The sequence below is a fragment of the Orbicella franksi genome, chromosome 2, assembly GCF_964199315.1.
Source record: "Orbicella franksi chromosome 2, jaOrbFran1.1, whole genome shotgun sequence".
In the NCBI taxonomy this organism is placed as follows: Eukaryota; Metazoa; Cnidaria; class Anthozoa; order Scleractinia; family Merulinidae; genus Orbicella; species Orbicella franksi.
In genome coordinates this window covers 32,307,120-32,328,471 of record NC_138146.1, presented here as the reverse complement: position 1 = coordinate 32,328,471, position 21,352 = coordinate 32,307,120, and the positions used below count along the sequence as shown (strand labels likewise).

At 40.4% G+C, this 21,352-nt stretch overlaps 1 protein-coding gene across 1 annotated transcript; it reads right to left on the bottom strand.

The window, feature by feature from the left end:
• Positions 1-1,481: 1,481 nt before the first annotated feature.
• LOC145479350 (uncharacterized) lies at positions 1,482-21,245 on the bottom strand. The gene is made up of 21 exons (XM_081457688.1): positions 20,649-21,245; positions 19,423-19,475; positions 16,593-17,039; positions 15,996-16,058; positions 14,939-15,040; positions 14,156-14,234; positions 13,444-13,525; positions 12,767-12,853; positions 11,745-11,814; positions 11,031-11,189; positions 10,547-10,614; positions 10,128-10,201; positions 9,759-9,862; positions 8,982-9,076; positions 8,058-8,152; positions 7,785-7,870; positions 7,258-7,353; positions 6,634-6,663; positions 6,095-6,367; positions 5,228-5,404; positions 1,482-4,623 (listed from the first exon to the last, which is right to left on the bottom strand). The coding sequence occupies exons 1-21, from the start codon at positions 20,848-20,850 to the stop codon at positions 2,356-2,358; spliced, it is 4,710 nt and encodes a 1,569-aa protein (XP_081313814.1). The 5' UTR covers positions 20,851-21,245; the 3' UTR covers positions 1,482-2,355.
• Positions 21,246-21,352: the final 107 nt, after the last annotated feature.

Below are 21,352 nucleotides of genomic sequence, written 5' to 3'. Positions count from 1 at the left end.
ACAGACCTGCAGGTTTAATGTGCCACACATGACACGACTTCCTAGTTAATTGTATGTCGTTTAGTGTTCGTATTCTTTGATATTTGATAAACATTTCCCTCGACCTAAATTAGATCTTAATGAAAAACTCCTACACGTGCAATTAATTATCAATTTTACAATATTCTAAGTGCAACATGTGTAATTTTCCTATCTGAATTGTGTTTAACGAGCGAACGCTTTATTAAAACTCCAGACATAATGTCGCAATACTCACAATGGATAACATTAAAACAGAAAATAAAAATAAATCAACTTAACAAAATGGGAACCTTGATTACATTTTATGATTTGACTTCTTCGATCATATGGGCTAAAAAGTAGGCGTTTTTCTTTGGAAATTAAAAACTATATTTTTGGCTGAATTCCACACCAGTATTTTAATTTTATTGCGGATCTCAGAAGTGTTTGAAAGTTTTATTAACATTCGATGCTAGCTCCCAGCAGATTGAAGATGTAACAAGCAAAAAATTAATGGTAGTTTATTATAAATGTTAAAAGTTGAAATTATTTTTTTAAGATCAACTACGACAGAGAAAAAAAATTAATCTTGTAAAGTTGTGCTACCATCATTCTTTACGGTCTAGAAAATACATCTTTTAAACAATATATACTCTTTGTTAGGTATCAATAATCGGGCACGTGCCAAAATTAAACGGCTGAATTCACGCAATAGGTTTCTTGTTGAAAATATAAAGTCCTCAGTGAATAATCTGCGTAGGCCGTAATTTGACGATTTCTTTTGCATAGCCGCAATTTGTAAAACAAGCTAATAAACGAGACAGGTGGGAAATCAAGAAAACTTTTTATCGAGTCTCGCTAGTAATTAATTCCTTGTTAGACAGGTGTGTAGCGTAGAGTTAATGCTAATTGGGAGGAAAGCACGAAACGTTTGCGAACAGAGAACGACACGAACGATTTTTTTTTTTTTTACCTGACGCAACTTCAAAGATCAATGTGGCGGAAACCGCAACCTTTGCAGGTAATATAGCTAATGGGAGCGCCACTCAATGAACTGAATTACTGGTGGTTTTCTTTTGGAAAGAGGACAAAAGCACACCCAGCTTTAGAAAAATAAAACTTAAAATTGCCTTGATTATACGGTTGGCTTTGTGGGTGACGTCAATTGCAGTCAATTAGTCAGTTAAACGGTTTATCGCGTGCCCACGTGTTTTGCACGTGTTTTAAATGACATTTTACTCTAACAGGTGGACCAGAGATTAAGGGAATGCTCTTTTGGGACGGTTGCCGGAAAAATTATTTTCATGTTCATCGCATAATCGTGATGAAACTTTCTCTTGATGACCAAGTTTCAAAAACTAAACCAAATTGAGCAAACCCATTTTACCAACAAAACAAACGGCAAAACCGATGGCAAAAATTCTTGCAGCTGGATTTACAAAAATATCTCCAGTGTTCGTTCCACCTGTCTTCGAGCGCTAAACCAGAGCGTTTTCGAAAAGCTCCGTTTTCGTGACGGATGAGCGTGGACAGTAGGCCTAACCGGAGAAATAAAGCTCCCTTTTCAAATTCCTCCGGCAGGTTACGATAATCACGATACTTCCCTACCCGGGTTTTACTCAAACACAAATCCAAAATGACCGCTGATTGTTGCGTTTTCAAATTTCCCCGATGTAGTGTGGACAGAAAACATTTGACACGTTTTCAGCGTGAAACCTCAGTCCGTTTTTAAATTCCTCCGGCGTGGTGTGGGCGCGGCCTTAACTGGCACTTAAACCAAGTGGAATGAAGGGAAAATCGAGACAAAGGCAGGAAATGGTTTAGAAAACGTAATTTACCAACAGCCCAAGTCATTGCAGTGTTCCAGGTAGGTGAGGAATCTCAGGTCAAGAACCTGACAAGATCAGCTACATGACCCGATACATTAGTAAAAAAATTATAGCGATTTGGTGGGTGCATTGGGAATTGACCCGTTGGAATTCCTTATTGGCACCCAACCTTTAAAACTTATCTGGAACCCTATAATGACTGCACCGTTTATCCGCAGTAATGAGTTTACAGTGCGTACAGCCTCTTACAACATTCAAGACAGCTTCTACTATTGCACATACGACTACGATCACTGTCAAAGCAGATCTTCACTGACCCCAACTTAATTAAACATGATATGGACACCAAAAAGGAAGGGCAATGATTTCAACAGTTGTCAGGCAAGTATGGTATCATGGAGGTGAAATCCTCTGTAGAGAAACCCACGAGCTAAATCGACCTCCGGAGACAAACTTTTTCTCCAAAAAAGGTATTTAAATAATTAATGGTCAGCGTTAAATAATAACAAGCTGATTACGTGTTTTACTACGCATCGCTTTCTTCAGAATCGACGTTCGGGAGCATGGCTCTCCAGCGAGCTCCGCGATTTTTGTCGGGTTTGCAAATTTTCCGTTTGGATGAACATGATGGCGAGTTGTTCTCGTGAAGTAGACTTTTCTTTGATAAGTCCTGATTAGCAGCTGCGCCTGACTGTTGGCCAGCGGTTTCCTCGTCTTGAGCTGGTCTGACATCAGTACCCTCTTGCACAACTAACAAAGAAGGCTGGGATACATCGGTAGAATCGCCCCTGTTCACAACTCGAGTGAGCGGGATTTCATCGGCGTTGCTAACTTGGTCTGTTGAGGTAGAAGGCGTCGCTGGGATATCTGGAGGCAACTTGGCATCCCTTACATCTAAATTTTGAATTTTCTGTAAAGATTGGCGAGTTTTCATTGCAGCGCCTGTTGTCACTGTATTGTACTTTGATTTCACAGGTAAATACTCAGTATCAAGAGAATCATCCTCAGAATACGAAGACTCTTCGGAAGAAGGCGAAGAATCCGAAATTTTAATAAACTTGCTTCTTTTAGATGCACAAGTGCTGTGCGTTTCATTGGGACTTCGCTTCACGGGAGTTCCTTTTCTCTTGCTCCTACGCGTGTTACATGAACTAGTACTCGCAGCAGGAATGGACAACGATCTTGACGTCTCTTGTAATGACAGCAACTGAGAGGCTGCAAAAGCAACCGACGGGTCATCAGGCTGCCTTGCTGGGGTCTCCTTCCTTATAGCGGAACCCTGCCCGACTATGCACATCTGCTGGCCTGGGGTCGAAAGCGATGCTGAGGAAGCCATTCTCACTGCAGCTAGACCAGGTCGCTTACGTCTAATGACATCCGTTTGACGTAATGCTGCAGGTTTTCGCTTGTGAGTGGTAGCGTTTTCAGTGCCATCGCCACCGCCTCCACTAGGCGGGGGATGTCTTTCAGCAAAGACAGGCCCAATTTGGGAAGAACCCTTGACCCGAATTTTAGAAAGTAGAGCCGGCCACAAGAATAGGCTGCTGAATCGCGAAGAGAGCATTTTGTACTCGTACGAATTTCGATACGAAGTGTTGTTTAAAAGACTCCCTGGCGCAACCGTTGCAGGAGATTTTTGAGTGCTGTTCTGAACAAGTGAACGGTCAATTTGTTCGTTGCTTACTATGGTAGATACAGGAACAGTATCAGTTTGTACACTATCAGAAGCTCTACATGACGATATTGCTTGGCCTGCTTGTTCAGAAATTTGGATCTGTTGTGAACCTATCTTATCAACTGCTGGTGTGCGGGGACCTTCTGTAGTCAATCGAGAGTGACCAGTCGATAGCTTACCCTCCGTGACAGCACCTGTAGATGTAGGCAGCTGTTCGTCTGATTCACCGCCTCCTTTTGTATCACGTGCATGTCCACGTGAAACCACGTGATCGTTGGCTACTATCTCATCTAAACAGGTTTCATTATGTGGTTCGTTTACAGCGTCTTTCCCGGATGCTGCATCAATGTTCTTAGACGATTCAACAACGCCACGACGTGACTCATTTAAACTAACGTGAACGTCGTTTTCATTAATAAACGTGACATTTGGTGACATCTGGTTTCTATGACTACCAGCTGTGCCCGCTGTAGAAGACAGCTGATAAGCTACAGTGTTCGCTGTACTGTGTGCAGGTGATGTGTTCAACATGGCGGCTATTCGCTGCAAATGTGGACGGAGTTGAAGAAGAGATTTGAATGTTTTTAGGGTGGTAAGGCAAGGTGGAAGAGGAGGAATTGCTGGTGCGCGCCTGCGTATGGCCTGGCTTGTTGTTGGGGTCTGTGCTGTTGATTCGTTTCCAGCTTCAACTCGGTCCGTGCTTACAAGAGCGTGCGCATTAGATGGGGCACCCTTACTCGCATCGTTCAAGACTTGTGAGTCAACAGCTGGCTCCGCATCAATATTTTTAGCTGCTTGATGTCTATCACTATGACCGTCCTTTCCTTTAACAAGTTCATTCTCGCTAGTTAACTGCTCTTTCTCGCAGTTCTGTGGTTCTGTTTGTCTACTACAAGTGACGTCATGAACTTCAGCCTCGGTTTCCGTGGGGGCCTCGGGATTACAACAGACACTCTGGTTCCTCTGAGAGCTGTGATCGCCTGAACTAATCTCTTCTCCTCCTCGACTGCTCCCAGCGTTACTAGCGCCATTTGCATCTGAGGAAGGAGTGAACGTGGATGATGCTGTGGAAGTAGTTTGAATGGCTTGAAGAACCGTGGGGATATCGATACTGAACGCCTGTGAAAAGAAAAAAAAACGAACTGTTACACTATGTTACGAAGGAAAATTGTCCTCGAGCGTAAAATGTCACTTTGGTTTACATGGAAGGTTGGTTGGTCAGTTGGTTGAATGTTTTTCATTTGGTCAGGGTAAAATAAAACTCAAGTTTTCCAAGATGACACATTTCAAAGTGGGACCCAAGATGTTCAAAGACCCGAAGTCACCTGCGCGTGTACACAACCGGGAACTTCCCAGCATCATTGAACGCTATCGGGAGGACAACAAATTTTCCTCATAGTCTTGAAATTTCTCAAAACAAGCCTGACTTTTCCAGGGAATATCTGAAAGATCATGTATTCGAACGGCGGAGAAAGATATGAAGACATTGATCATCGCAGTTTTACACACAACTTAAGAAGCTATGAAATTGAAGCCTGTTTTTCAGGCTTGTATGAGATTTGAACCCGGTGCAGTGATCTACCAACTGAGCTCTCAAGCCAACTGGGAGCTTTAATTTCACAGCTGCTTAAGTCAGTAATGTCTTCATATGCCTGACTTTTATCGTTAATTCTACTCGGTCATCCCATCCTCTCATGTGATCACTTATGCCCATTCTGTTTACCTGTAGAAGAAGCGAGAAGGGCCCTAATGAGCCAGTCACTGTGACCTGCTTTTCTTCGCTCGAACTTCCGGTGTGACGTTTTTCTCGTTTTTCTGCGACTCGTTTCCGTTTGGAGAGCTGTTTGTTTTTCATAAGAACACGGTGATGAGGCTGCTGAATTCTGTTCCTGTTTCCGCCCTGCAAGGAGTCAGAACACAGAGAGTAGAGAGTTATAACCGGTAGAAGAATGGGAGGCCCGCTAATGACAAATTCAGAGGAAGGAAACCGTTTATTTTGCCAAATTTGCGCGTAGGGCCTCGTATATGCTTGTTACGTTTGGTCATGAACGGAATTGTTAAAATGTTAATTTCGCAGATTGGGTGGTTCAAGGAAAATCTCTAATCACTCACTACACCCTCAAGCCAACCAGTCACTTACTTTTGCATGTTTTTATGTACCAAGAGTATATTGTTTTCTTGTTTTTTACACCATGCTCGTTATTTTCTTTCTAAATATCCTCTACATTACAATTTCATAAAGGTTCAAGAAAACAATAATCTTTACTGAGTTGGCAAGCGTCACAAAGTATGAATACAACGAAACATTTGTATTTGCTTACTATAGGAAATCTTAGGTACATGAAGAAATATAGATAAAGAGGGATGACTATAAGAAACGAACGAAACGGTGAGGGAGGGAAGGAGGAAAGGGGGGAACAGACCGACAGACTAACATAGAAGGACGAAAGGAAGAGTAGACAAAGGAATTAGCAGGTGAAACTTTACTTCAAAAACTAAAGTCGCAAAAATGTTTGGCCAAGAGGCAGCACGAAAACACACTTCCGTGGCCTAAACAACACTAAAAGTAAAGACAACAAATGAAACAAACCGCTTTTCTGATGCGCGGGCTCTTCTTGGATTCGGAGGAGCCTTCCTCTCCATCATTCGCGTCATCTTTAGCCTCACCCTCAGCACCCGCCGTACTTTGCTGTTCACTTGGAGCCGTTTCGTTGGACTGTTCCTCAGCCTGTCTTTTTTCAGCTTCTCTCCTCTGTGCCTCTCGTTTCTCCGCTCGTTTCTTCTCCCTGAATTTGGCCCTGGTTGCTCGTCGCCTCGCCCGGGACTCTTCAATAGGAAGCGGAACAGGGCCTTTGCGTTTCCTCTACAAACAGAAGAAAACAAACAAGCCACAGTCAATAAAGAGTTGGTCACGCAACACTTATCCACATTAAGAAAAGGAAAAAGCACTGCATCGCAACTATGAAAATGGATGTGACAGATGCAATGCTAATGAGTTCTCTTTATATTACACGTCGCACTGTCATGTCCGGAAAAGAGACCACCTCCCCCCCCCCCCCCGCCCCCACACCCCTAAAAAAAAAAATGCGCGCACCGTTTAGGGAGAATAAAATGATTACTCTTGCTTACCACAACTGGAATATCTGGAATGTCCAGATCCTGAAAAGAGAGAGGAAGTGTGAGCTAGATCTACACTGCTAACCACCTTAACAAGGGCTTACTTGAGTGTTATTACAGAACAACCTGGAATTGAATAGTTAAGTGTTGCAAAGAGTAAACATAAAATGAGTATATTGTGAAGGGCCACTGACAAGGTGACGAAGACGTTGGGAGATTGAAAATGTACAGTATACAGGGCAGCTAGCACAGACGAGTTTAAAGGAGTATAACGAAGAGAAGGGGAAGGGGTTAGTTTATGAGGAAAAGGTTGGTTTAGGGAAGGCGAAAGAGACGGAGAAAAACGAGCATGAGTGGGAACAGGGGTATTTTATAGGGAGAAGAGGGGGTAGTTTGAGGGGAGAGAAAAGAGCAGTTTAAAAATAAGAGAAAGAGGAATAGTTTGGGGAGGGAGGGAGGGAGGGATGGAGAGAAGCAGGGAGAGAGGGAGGGAGGGAGGGAGGGAGGGAGGGAAAAAGTATAATTATCATAGGAACATGACAATGACGGTTTGTTTACAAAATGAAATAGAACAGTTTGGGAAAGGTGCTGCAGGGCAGTAAAACGAAAATAGCGTGACTTGACTCTGTGGTTTACCTCGGGTTCAAGTGACGGTCTTTCCTGCCTTCTTCCAGTGAAGTTGGCCACCAGCTCTCTTTTCTTGCGCAGGGTATTTTGACGATAGTATAAAAACTGCAAAAATTAAACATAATAGCCTTCAGGATCGGCAATATTACTAGTGGAAGCCATATAACACACATTCTCACAAGCACTTCTTCGCTCGACGGTTTATCTCTTTTTTATTCTTCAGAGAACAAAAATACATGTAGAAGCTCACAGAGACGATAGATAACAAGTTTGGGAGAATCTAGAAGGTTCCGTGCCTATAAACCCGAGTTACAACTGGAGATTTTGAGAAGATCGGCTTTATACGTACAGTAGACTCCACAACTGTTTCGTTTAGTTAATAATCTGTGTACACTGCACTCCACACAAAAAGAAAGAAATTCAGTTCGTCCACTGGCAGTTTATGCCAGCAATGAGACCCCACCACATACAATAATTGAAATAAAAACAGATGCTTGTACTAATTACATGAAATATCATCTCAATAAGATACTGACGTCATCCTTGCAGAGTACAATCCATCGGCGCCAACACTGATTATCAGTTCGATCGCCCATAGCTCGAGCAATCTTAGACCAGTTTCCTGTGAGAAAAAAATTAAAAAGAAATACAGGAGTAATCTCTTAGCTTGGATGTCCTGTTACCTGCGGACTCAAAGCAGTGTTGTGAAGTTGACCCGTAGATGTCTTAATTTAAAGAACAAAGTAGAGTGCATTTGCTTTACGCTCCCACGCAAAGAGAAACTGAACGAACTTTATACACAAACTCACCTTTTCCAAATTTTTCAACATATTCCAGCAACTTCCGATCATCTTCTTTAGTCCATGGTCCTTTGTTTATGTTGGGATCCAAGGCATTAACCCATCTACACAAAGAACAAAGAAAATCGCATTTCAGACAGCAAACAAGACAACCACATTCTAACCTGAAGGGTTCTTGCCTCCTTTGTAGTCATATTTTTAGTAGGCTGGAGCAGGGACTGGTAGGGGGGCTACTGAAGAGATAACTGATCGAAATTATTCGGTTAATATAAATAAAAAGTGTGGTTTATTCCAACCTACCTGGCGTATAATCAGTGGCAAACTCAAGACGTTATGGGAGCTACGTCAAGGTTCGCGCATCTTGAAAAGTCAAGCCTAAATTATTCAAGTTCATCGTTCGTAATCCGTGTTTATCTTCTCTATCCTTAACCATCCTTGTTCCTTAGTTTATGGTTCTATTATAGAGTGTTCTTCTATCTTAGTAAACCACTATTTCCAGGTTTCCTTCAATTTAAAGGTAATTTTGTGCGTGGCAAAGATAAGTCAAAATACCGTGACTGACCTCCTTTAAGTGGTCTTTCATTATGCCTTACCGTGTCTGGCCTGCTTTCTTGTTTTCATTTGAATTTAGTAAATGACCAAAAGGTGGCTAAAAAATTAAAGTCACGCAGTGTCCTTCAATTGACGAACTCTTTTTCAAGCAGACTCCAACGATGATGCTCTCTTTGTTCTCATGAATTAGTGGAGGGAGAGAAGATTGTGTGATGAGCCCACAGGAAATCTGCGTAGGAGGCACACTATTTTAAAGTTATTCACTGGGGGGAGACTAACAACACCATGGCTTAGAAAATAAGAGACAACAAAATGCTGCTTAGATACCAAACCTGCAAACAGCCCTGTTTACTTTGTGGCTGTAACACTTGAGTCACTAACCTTTCTCGACACTGAGGTCCTGATCGTCCAGGAACCATCTCAGACAGCCTGTTCCAATTACATGCTCCATACTTGTCAACTGCTTTCTTAAGAAGCTGATAAAACCAAACGTGCAAAGAAATAATGTTCTAGATCCATTTACTGTTAAAGAAGTGAGACATTTATAAGGCTGCAGACAGAGAAACAGACAGAGACAGATAGATAGACAAACAGACAGACAGACAGACAGACTAACTGACCGACAGACCGACGAACTGATGGACTGATTGACTCAATTTTGAGTTATTAGGAAGCTTAAGCAAATCACGACGACGACGGCGACGTGAACGTCACCAAACAAAGTTTTAATGAGCAAAACAACACTTGTGCACGTGCGTCGTAAATCTTTCTTCATTTCTTTGCCGTCCTCTGCAAAATGAGAACGTGAAATGACCAAGTTCTGCGCAGTCTGAGGAACGCGAACGACGACGGCGAATTCCCGTATTTCCATTTGGTATTGAACGCCGTCACTGCATATTTAGCCCGAGCACAGTTTTAAAGCCATTGGCGTACTGAACAGATTTAGACAATCGTAAATTTCGCTGATAAAATATAGATTCATTTTTGACTAGGCGTCGTCCTCGGCGTCGCCGTAGTCGTTGCTTAAGCTCCCAATTATTCAAGTTTATCTGCAGCTGAATCACAAAATATCCTGCTTATTGATTCTTTGGAAAGGAGAAACAGCCAATTTACAGGCTGAGTCAATTTTTTGTGGAAACCAGGTCAGTCAGATCATACCTTATCCTCATCTTCGTACCATTTGCCTTTCTTCACCATCTGCAGTGTCTGTGTGTAGCGATGCAAGCACTGATCTCCGTGCCGGCCTTCCAAGAAACTAGCCACTGAGAATTTTCAAAAAAAGGAATTATCTAGTGTATTAGAATTGGTATCCCTTATATCACCACTTTTAGGAGGGCACGATCTGGTTCCAGATCAAAGGGTCTTTGTGAAATCCCTTGACAGGCTCACTGCAACAAGCAAATTAACACACAAATCTTACAATTTTATACAGGGTGAACATTGCACAATACGATGAATTGCTAGGATCTTCAGATGTGACTGTTTAAAAGAGGGAATGCACGTGACAAATACCACAAACTTTTATACCTCTTGGCCAATTGCCGAGCCCAACTATCTGCACCACTTGAAGCAGCTGTTGATCGTCTTCTGGGGTCCACTTGCTGAAAGCACATCAAAGAGAGCTCAATTAATTTGATGTTATACTAAGTTACCGTAAGTGGTATGAGATTCTATAATCATAGACATTGCATTCTTCAGCTGGGTTGCTTCATAACAGAGTGCTGTGAAAACAATCTTGCCTGCCTGGTTTGACCATCTTGAGAAATGCTTTTCTTACGAAAAAGTTCAGTCAAAAAACCAGTTGCCTTTCTGCTGGAAATTCACCCAAAATCTAGTGAGGGTGTGTCTTACAAGGGCGTGTCCTTAATCTTCTTCTGCTGCATTTACTTCATTATCAAAACTCATCTTTGATACAATGATACAATAAACTGGTTCTGTCTCTTCACCTCTTTAAAAGATTTTTATTCAGGCTTCTCTGGTAGCGTTCATAACAGTGAATGGGAGTGCGCTTGGTCTGGGGAGACAAACAAGAAAGCAAGTGCATTGATTATATCTAACAACAAAAAATATTGATGTTGACAATAACAAAGCTACATCCCTAAATCTAAGGTCGTGTTCTATTGGGAAAAACCGGTTTCGGTTGGTTTGGTTGATCAACTTTTTCAACCGGCCTCAAACCAGGTTGAAACGGTTGAAAAAGCATTTGCGAGATTCGCGTGATTGTGGCTCATGTAAGGAATGTTCCCAGGAGTTACCGCGTTTCAACTGAAAACGGTTGGAAAAGTGTGCCATTGAGAAACGTAGGTCCACTTCAACCCAAACCGGTTGCGTTTGATCCCAACAGAACACGACCTAAGAGTCAAACACACTGATACTTCTCTAGTCATCAGGTGATACTGACACTAGTAGTAGACCGAGTCATACATGTACCTGAAGTTTTTGTGCGATGACATCCCAGGTATTCCCAGGCTCTTTGGCAAGCTTTATTAACATCTTGTCTTCCTCTTTAGTCCATGGTTTTCGGTTGACATCAGGGTGGCCAAAGTTACACCATTGCAAGCGGCATTGAAAACCTGAACGTTTTTGCAGCTAGTCAATTAAAAAGAGCAGACTACAATTAAGACATTGTTGTTGTTGTTGTTGTTGTTGTTGTTGTTGTTATTATTACTGTTATTATTATTATTATTATTGAGTGACTAGCTAAAACCACTCATATGTATACCATACATGACAAGTGCTCTTTAACTACTGGCTTAGTGATGCACTCCTCAATTACTAAGTAGCAAAGGTTTCAGCCATTAGCTGAACACATTTCTAATTTTACTGCACCAGAAGTTTGTAATTAGCCAATCAGAATCGCCTTGTCTATTGCCCTGATATTCTGCAATATCAAGTCACTGACCTGGTACAAATACAATATCACAGTCGTTTGGACGAGTCTGGGTATGGCTAATACACAATCGTACCTTTTCTTTGGTATGCCTTGGCAGCATATAGGGCGAGTTTGGTCCTGCTATGGGTATTTTGGCATGACCACCTCTTGCCAAAATACAAACCATGGCTTGACCAAACTTGCCTTATTTGCCAAAAAGAGAATCAAAAAAGGTACAACTACATATTAATACAAGGAGTGGCTTCACTTACATAGGTACCGCTTATTCTGTCCCAGTCAATAGCTTCTAAGTCACGTTCCAGTTTCTCTTTAGGTAAATTTCTAAAATATTGAACACAAAAGAAAAACAGAAGCTTATAAACTGTGGCATCCTTCCACATGTATCTTGCTAGTGTCTACAGTAATTAATCCCTTGCAATGCTCAATGTTGGATTGGACAGATTATGAATAGAGTTCATGAGAGATGACAAGTTCAAACTATCACGGTCACTTAAATAAATAATTAAAAATAAATTTCAGCATTTAGACAGGAAGCCACATCAGCCTTAGCTGGTTTTCTTGTGTCAGTCCTCTATCCTGGTCAAATTGGAATTTGGAGATGATGGTTTTTGCAGAGGGAGGCAAACCAGAGAGCCCAAAGAAAAACCCTCAGAGCAAGGCAAGAGCCAACAACAAACTCAACCCACATATGGCACAGGGCCAGCCTTGAACCCAGACCATATTGGTGGGAGGCAAGCGTTCTCACCAGTGTGCCATCCCTGCTCCCCTTCAACACCAACCATTTCAACACCGACTCTCACACCATCTGACACTCTGACACTTTGACTATTATAAACTTGCTCAATGTTTCATTGGTGTTAACAATGGTTTTCTTTAACAAGCAGATTCTATCAATTCTCACATACTGCAGAAAACTTGTGTCCAACCCAGGGATTTTAGGTGGTTGATTTTGCAGTTGGCTGGTGAATTCTGTCCTCCACTTGCGCAACAAGAGATGTTTTTTGAAGTATTTTGGGAGGCAAGTGGGAAGGAATTTGGGGGTTAAGTACACTGTTACCGGTACAGCTTGCCAGAAAGGAAAACCTGAAACTTGGTTTTCTTTGTATACTGATCCTTCAATGCTTGTCACCTCTTGCCCTCTTTAAAAGTAACTTTTGGCAGCATGAATGTTTCAACAGATGGCACTTGCTGTATTTACTTCACTTGTGTTGTATGTAAGCCATCAAAGAACATGACATTTGTGCGTATTAGAAAAAATAATATTAAAACATACTTGATTCTTAGACTTTCTGCTTTCAGATCTTCAAGTTCTTGTGATTCACTCTCAGTTTTATCCTTCTTAAGCTCCAGTTTTTGAATTCTGCCAAAAAAAAAAACAGCAAGAGATGTAATAAGACATTGAGCATCAAAAAGAAACAACATGAAACAATTGTCAAATTTCTACACCCAAGACAGGAGTGCAGAAATTTTCCCCATAGCATCCTTAAAATGAAAGCGTGAACTACAGCTGCTGCTTGTAATGATCACGAAGCTTTTGGAACAATGAGAAACACCATAATTAATGTATTGAAAATCATCACACAGCTTGCCATATTTTTAATCACTGAAATTAATTGCAGTCCTAGCTGTAATCTACCCAAGTCCCAACTAGCCTTTATAATGACTACAGGTCCTTTATTATCTTTCACCTCTGCATTGGCCAGTTCCCACCTCTTCGCGACAACAAAGGCCACAAAAAATTCATAACAAATACCAAAATAGGCTTTATATTAAGTTTTCGTATCCAATTTTGTATAAGGAGTCCTTGTTAAGTTAAGTACAGTGATCATTAAGTTATAAGTAAAGTAAAATCCTGTTAATTGAGAGATCCACTTTGGCCATGAAAATATTTTGACTGGCCTTTTGACTGGTGGTAATGAGGTGGTACAGAACAAAATTTGGTCAACATACCTCTGCAGAACTGGAGACAGTTTGTTTTCCAAATTTTGCATCCTGACTCCCTCGGCTAAGCTGTTTCTTTCTTTTTGATTCCCTGCCAATTGAGAGAATACATACAATTGACTTGATTCATGAACAAGCCAAACTCTGAACTAGTTATAATGGAATTCTGTTTATATAGGGGGTGAAGAAACCCCAGAAAGCATCCATATTGACCATAAAACAGGGTTCATCTGCAGTAATGATTTTACCCCTGACTGAGATACCCTATGATACCATAGCATACAATACAATACTGGCCTGTACAAAGCAAGGGGAGGGACAGCAACTTGGATTACATTTTGTCATGCCACTGATAAACTCTGTTAGTGAAAATTGTGTTCAGCTGAAAAACTGAAGACTAGACTCCTGTAAGATGCTGCAAGTTAAACAGATACTCTAGGCATTGAACATGTTACTTGTAACATTGTTGGGGAGAAAGACCTCTAAAAGCAAATTTGATATCCCAGAGGAAGAACTTTTATCTCAAAATTGACATGAACTGAAAAGTTAGAAAAAATGGAAAGATAGATGAAAGATATGGCTGTCAAAATTTAGGCCGACAGGGATGGAGGGGAGTTGGGGTATTAAGGACTTCACAAATTATTATTAAAATACAGAACACGAATATTAAATACAGGATTGTAGTTTATATTTTTCTCCAGTGGGTCCCAAGTTCACTTACAGAATTTTGATGAAGTTTGGTAACCTTCAAAATGACAGCTCTGCCTCTTGATTTTGGTGTCCTCATTATCTGGAGGTCCCTGTAAATGTCATCAATAAGACCAAGGTTCTTCATCAAACAACTTGAGCAACAAATGCAGTCTTCACTTCAATTTCTACCATATCATATGAACACCATCTCTGAGGTGATTTCTAGCAGTGTAATGATTAATTGAATTCTTGATTAATTACGACTACAACTGTTCAGTTTGATTCACAATTCTTTGATTCCAAGTTTTGATTTTGGTTCGATTTTTTGCATACCTTTCCCAAGGTGCCTTCAGTGAGTTATTATATAGTGAAATCAGACTCCAGAACTCTTTAAAATGTGCATTTTTGATTGACAAGCAAAGATGTTTGCAGTTTGTGTGCCATTTTGTGTTGCTCGATAAAAATGTTTCCCTTCTACCACCCCTTGAGAATTTCTACTATAATAATTTATTTTGTTCTCCTGTGCTCACTACAGTGGAATATACAGATTCTTGAATCTCCAACGGAAGTGAAAATTGCTTTGAAAAATCAGGTAGTTCGAAAAATCAGGGGGTAAAATTACGGTATTCAACTGAGGGGAGGAAAATGATTTTTGGTTCAAGTTATCCAGAGGTTATTGAGCTTGAAGACATTGGGATTCCACTGTATGGCCAAAAAGAAATCCCCAAGTTTTCTCAATCAAATTTAGATTGACAGCAAGGAAATAGCATACACCTTCAATAAGATGCATCTACAAATAGATTGCATAGCTTACCACTGAACTTGTGTCTTTGAAATATGGATTGGCAAACTTGGCTAATGTGTGAGGTTCAGGTTTTCCTTCATCTTTGTTTGCCCTCATCTGATGTAATCCATACTAAATTTTAATTCAGAAAAAACATTATTTGATAACTCTTTTATTTCGAGGAAAAGGTTGTTGTTATTCATCATGGTAGATGCAATAATAAAGTGTATTATTTTTTGTCTCACGATGTAGTCACTTGAGATGTAGATCGCGACGTTTCGACTGCCTACTGCTAGTCTTCTTCAGGCGATAAGGTCAACTGATCGCACGGTATCATTTATATCACAAAGGTCAGCTGTGATTGGTGCATTTTGATCCTCCTATTGTTCCACTGTTCTCCTGGTGTTATGTTTCTTGATTGGGCAGAACAGTAAAACAGTGGACCATTGAGGGAACAGCTACTCACCAGAACAATGGAACAATAGGAGGATCGAAATGCACCAATCACAGCCGACCTTTGTGATATAAATGATACCGTGCAATCAGTCGACCTTATTGCCTGAAGAAGACTAGCAGTAAGCAGTCAAAATGTCGCGATCTACATCTCAAGTGACTACATCGTGAGACAAACGATAATACAATTTATTACTCTTTTATTTGTTTTTGTTTTTGTTTTGTGTTGTTTTGTTTTTACCATTTCCAACAAGCGTTCTATTTTAGCAATATCTGATGTTGACTATCATGAAGGACAGGGTAGGCAGCCTGATGGTTAGTGCACTGAATTCAGGATCAAACGATCTGGGTCGAGCCCAGACTGTGGACTGTGTTGCGTTCTTGGGAGAGATGCTTTACTCTTACAGTGGCTTCACAAACCAGGTGCATACATGTAAATGGGTGCCCACAAAGTTAATGTGGGGGGTAACTGTTACTAGACAAGCCTCCAATCCACGGGGGAGTAGAAATACTCCTAGTCGCTTCATGGTACAGAAAACAGAGATAAGTTCTGGACTGATGGGCTATTAGTGACAAAATAATGCAGACTTCAACTCACAGTATAGGAGAGCAGACATTTCCCAAAGTAAAATACCTGTTTTTCCCTGTTCTTTGCCAAAGCAATTTCAATTCTCTCAAGCTCATCTAGTATTGCCAACTGTAAAAGAATGTCATGTTTAATATTAAGGTGATTTGAAAGTCTTCAAGAATAAAAGTAGACATAACAAAAGTTCCCCTTAAGGGTGATTTTCTTTAGTTAGGATTGCCATTTTACATGGAAGTGGATAACAAATACCATGAAACCTATATTAACTGGACACCCTTTGAACCTTCCCTGGTGTCCACTTAATAGAGAGTGTCCACATGCTTCAATACTGTGAAAGGCTGACCATCTACACTACATTATGTGTCTGTGATGTCTTCTGTGATTTGCAAGGTCCATTGTTAAGAGCAAAATGGTAAGGGATTTCCTGAGCAATGTCAGAACAATTTGCAATCTTTTGCAAAAGTATCACTTGGGCAATAAATTACAACATTATTTTCCTTTTTAGGTTCATATGTTTATAACTCCCTAGCTTTGCCACTTAGTTTTATTCCAAGCAAAAACGTAATTATTTCTATGATCAGAAAACAATTTCAGCATAAATCGGGCAAAGGTACCTGTTGACAACATGCAAAAAAATATGATTACCTGGTAATCTCTATTCAAACTCAAGCATTGTTGAATTTCACTGTGCATCTCCAAGACACTGTCAATCTCTTCCTCACCATCGTGAAAAATGCTGTCTTCCCCTTCTTGCTGATCAATGTCATTCTGACCATTCAATTCATTCAACTCCACAAACCAACTTCCATTTTGTGGGTACTTCCCTTGGCTTAAAGAGGGAACACATGTGGGAGGTTGAAAATTCCGTGGTTGTAATTCAGTCAAGATGTACTCATCAGATGAAACATTTCCAGTGCTTTGTGATGGTGATAAATTATTTTCGATTAATAGCTGACCTTGGAAAAGGCTAGCAGAAACTGGTACACGGTTGTCATCAGGAATAGAGAGAGTTTCTTGTCCTCCACTTATTGATGATTGCTCCCTGACATTTTCATTTTTAAATACGTGCTCTGGGCTTGTTATTTTGCTTGGCTGTTTTAGGAAACAAACAGATGAAATTAAATTAAGTCCACATTGTATTAGAGATTAACTATAAATTTGATATGAATTTCATGGGCCTAAATGTAATTTAGGCAAAGTTTGAGTCGAGCCAATGCTGGCCAGCGGTCTCTCAGGGAGATCATAGTTGGTGGGATCTCATACAGGGTTTTCAGTGTTTCAGCCAGATAATTTTAGTTGAGGGCCAAAGTGACCCCCGAAGACCTTTTTTAGGGGCCAATTTTTTAGGAAAGGGGCCAGTAAATTGAAAGCTACAGAAGGGAAAAATGCATCAGGGTACCAGGGAAAATAAAGCAGTTTATCTAGGATCTATGATAAAATTTAATAAGTTCTTTTTGAAGTGTTTCTACTCAATAAAGTTTCTTTTGAATCAGATACTGGTATGAAGGATCCGTGCATACTGAGAGAACAATCATTAGGCATACATGACATAGGGTTTACAATCCATTATAGGGTAATTTCATACACGGTCAGCCATTTGGAAGTTTTCCAATAATCATTACTGCAGCAAAGCAAAAGGATGGATTGACTTCTTTTCTTATGTTGAGTGCTTTAGAAGCAAAGATCTTCCAATATGATTTTCTAGAACGACATAATGTGTGACAAAATAGTCGTTATTGATCGTCAACACAGAGAAATGTAGTCGCCAAGGATGAAATGTTAGTTGCATTGGCGGTTGCAATTTCGAGCCCTGCATAATGGCTTTTAAAATACTATGCCTGTGTTAAGCCCGAAGTCTTGTAAAAGGAAAGGGATAAATTTGCCCTTTTCTCGTTTTTCTGGAGGCCATCTCCGATTGCAGCGTGGGACTCCCACAATGGCACGCTCTGGTGGAAACACTGGTTTTGCAGGGCTCACATGTTTTGCATGCCAGCTGTGTGAGAACATGCAGTTTGCCTTTGAGTGTCATTCGTGCCTGTTGAGTGCTTTTGCCAGCATATTTTGTGCAAAAGATTCTAGGAGCACTTACATTAGCTTTTATTTGCTCTACATTCCTCCTACTCTATAGCATTACCAAATGTTCTAGTAAAGTACTTATTTAGAAAGTAAGTAAGTAGGTAAACACTTAAGGTGCGTTTCTTTAAGAAAATTATCCAAGATTGGATTCTTAAATCCGAAAGAATCCGAAAACGGATTTTGCGTTTCTTTACCCAACAGGTCAATCCAAGATCTCTCGGATCATGGTTCGTCAAAGGAATGGAAAGATGAAAGATGCAGATGAAATAATACAGATTTAATACAGATGTATTAAAATACATCTGTAGACCTACCTGTAGCTGCCTGCCCTTCTCAACTCTCTAGTTATTTCAGATAGCCAGCCCCCTTAGGCTAACTCCACTAATATATAATGTTGTAAAATATTCTTGTGAAAGCAGGCTTTCCCTATCTCATATAGAAAAATCTCCAGCAAATGAACGTTGATCCATGAATAGACATTTAATTTAAGGCGGCTTACTACAGTTTTTTTGGACACTAATAGCACGCGCTATGATTGCTTGCCAAATGTCAGTATTAAATGCTAGTGCACAAATGACACAAGCAACCCCAAGAAGAAACGAAAACCACTTCAGCACTTGAAAGGTGTTAAATCACTTGAGTATACGTGGCAATAGCTTCAAACTTTGTTCAAAGACATGTTTAAGACTAGCGCCAAAAAAATATGACAAAAAAAACTCGATAAACAACCGGTAAAAGAGCTCTAAATTACTCTTGCTTTCTCGCACGCGGTACATTGCGCCAGATGAGCGTGCGCTTAAATAAAGGGCATGCGCAATTCAATTCTCGTCCAAGGTTGTAAAAGCCAGTTTTTGATTGAGGATTGCTCGAAAAGCTACTGTACAACTCATGATGAAATTTTCACAATCAATTTGTAGGGTTGAATCGCGTTTCGAGCCAAATTTTTAAAAAAATCTGTACGACAGATTTTGAGCTATTTTTTATTTCATATTTTCTGAGTTTGCGAAAAAATCTGTCTTGCAGATTTTTATCTTACTTTGCATGAAAGTTAAATCAGAACCAATTTCTTATTCCTGAAATTTTGAGGTGGAGTCATACAGGTAGATTCTGAGAAAAACATGATTTAACCTACTAGTGCCCAGTCTCTCCTCAGGTACTCGGTCGTTCATTTTGGCCATTTGTTGACATTTAATTGTTCAAGTTGCTTATAGAATGGTAAAAGACTTAAGTAAACAGTAAATTTAGAAAGGAAAAACATCTTGGAACATTTTTTAAAAGAGTTAGAAGTTGGGCTGTAATAATCCATCAAAACTGTAGTAAGCCACTTTAAACATGGTTCTATAGGTGCCCATCAGTAAAAGCACATTGTTACTAGCATATTTGTATTTCTAATACTTACAAGAGGTGAAACATAATCTACATTCTGGTCTTGTAAGTTTTTGGAAATCACACCTATGGAAAGAAATATGAAGGAAATAAAAGTTAAAATATATTATCCATACACAGGGTCAAGTTGCATAGATCAGTATAGAGTCAACTCTCTCCTTGTGGACACCCCACTATTGGTATTTAGCATCACCCAACTAGTGGACTAATGCAAATCCTGCATTTTGATTGGCTACGCTACTAGGGGACTATTAGTAATAGTCATCGAGTAGCGAAATTGGTGCCATCGAGCGTGACGCTTTCTTTCGTTTTATTCCCAAATAAATATTTCTTCAACTTGCATTTGCTAACTTTATTATTACCTTTTCTGTCCGACTAGTTGGGTGATACTAAAACAATTAGACCCTTCGCCCTCAAGGGCCACGGGTCAATTGCCCATTCGGCTTCGCCTCATGGGCTATTGACCCGTAGCCCGCAAGGGCTACGGGTCTAATTGTTAAATAATTCATGATAGGCTACCATATAGTCTTCCAGCCATATAGTCATCCAGACATCCCATAATAATGCTAACCAATGAAGGCCTGCAAACCCTTGTATACCCCTGTACACCCTTGTATGGAAACAACTCCCGCTAATACGGACTTCTTGTTAACACTGATACATTGTTGGTTATAATCCATCAAATACTTTCACTTGCATCTGATAAATCTTAATGCGTGACATGACTGAATATGCCCCAGCCTAAACTGAGGAATACCTGAGTGATATTTCACAATTTTCGCCTTGCAAAAACATTTGAGAGATAATAAACAAAATACATGTAGCCCTCCATTTGACTTTAAAAATACACTCCCATATTTTTCCTTGGACGTTATCTGTTCCTTGAAGCTTACATCTTTTCTCAAGCTTCACTATCGGAGAGAACTGTTCGCTTCTCAGAACTTCTCGCTTCTCTGTTTTCGCGCCAAATGGAGACTATCGTTTATTTATTTGGCCCGGTCTGCCAATCTATAAATTGATATCTGACAGGCACAAGGGTAAAAAGGACTTAAATTGAAACATTTCACCAGTTTTCGGGTTTTAAGACCACAATAAACGTTCCAAATAGAAGTTAAGTTCTTGGGCTTGGTCTGCATGGTGGAGGGAGGAATTCTCCGAGGTGTCATGTTTTTGTCCACAGCTGTCACATGTACAGCCCATTAGTGTTGTTCGCTTTTCAAAGAACCATCCATAACACACCTATCAGGCTGCTCTCTTCATTTTCCCCTTGTTCATCATCTTCCTCGTCCTCTTCTTCGGAGCCTTCTCCGTCTTCTTCGTCAGAGGAAAGTTTATTGGAACGTCCAGCTGAAATATGAAGAACCTCACGAATCCGTTGAATGTCGTCTACAAGAAGCTCTCTTTCGCTGGCATCGCCGTCCTCTGAGCTCAGAGCATTCATGTCAACTTGCTCTTTTTACTATACTTAACTGCTTGCCACTGCACGTTAATAAGCAAGTTGAATTTGCCATCAGGTCAGAAAAGACGTTCCCGGGACGTCTTGGCGGCCATTTTTCTGCCAACAGCCTCGCTTCTACGGTGCCAGACTCTCGCCAGGGACCCGGGGTAAATTCGCTTGCACGCGATTTGTCCAAACGTGACTGGATATTTCCCGCCTGCTGCGAAAAATTATTTGAAGGATAATAAAAATAATAGCCCCCATTTGACTTTAAAAATATGTTACGACATTATCTGTTCACAGTTTTCCTCGAGCTTGAAAACTGTTCGCTTGTCTGAACAGATAATCCTAGCACTAGTTTTTCGCGCCCAATGGAGGCTATTGTTTAGTTTATTATTATCTTAATCAAAAGTATAGCAAAATTCTCGAACGTGATTGGCTATCAGCAGCCCGATTTGAGCATCAATTGGACAGTGTACGTGTCATTCTTGTAATTGGACAGTAG

Coding starts and splice junctions, on each gene's coding strand:
- LOC145479350 (XM_081457688.1), bottom strand. CDS start 20,850: ATGAATGCTCTGAGCTCAGAGGACGGCGATGCCAGCGAAAGAGAGCTT. Junction 9,077..9,758: donor GGTACGAAGATGAGGATAAG/GTATGATCTGAC, acceptor TGGTTTTATCAG/CTTCTTAAGAAAGCAGTTGA. Junction 5,405..6,094: donor GCCCGCGCATCAGAAAAGCG/GTTTGTTTCATT, acceptor GACTCCTTGCAG/GGCGGAAACAGGAACAGAAT.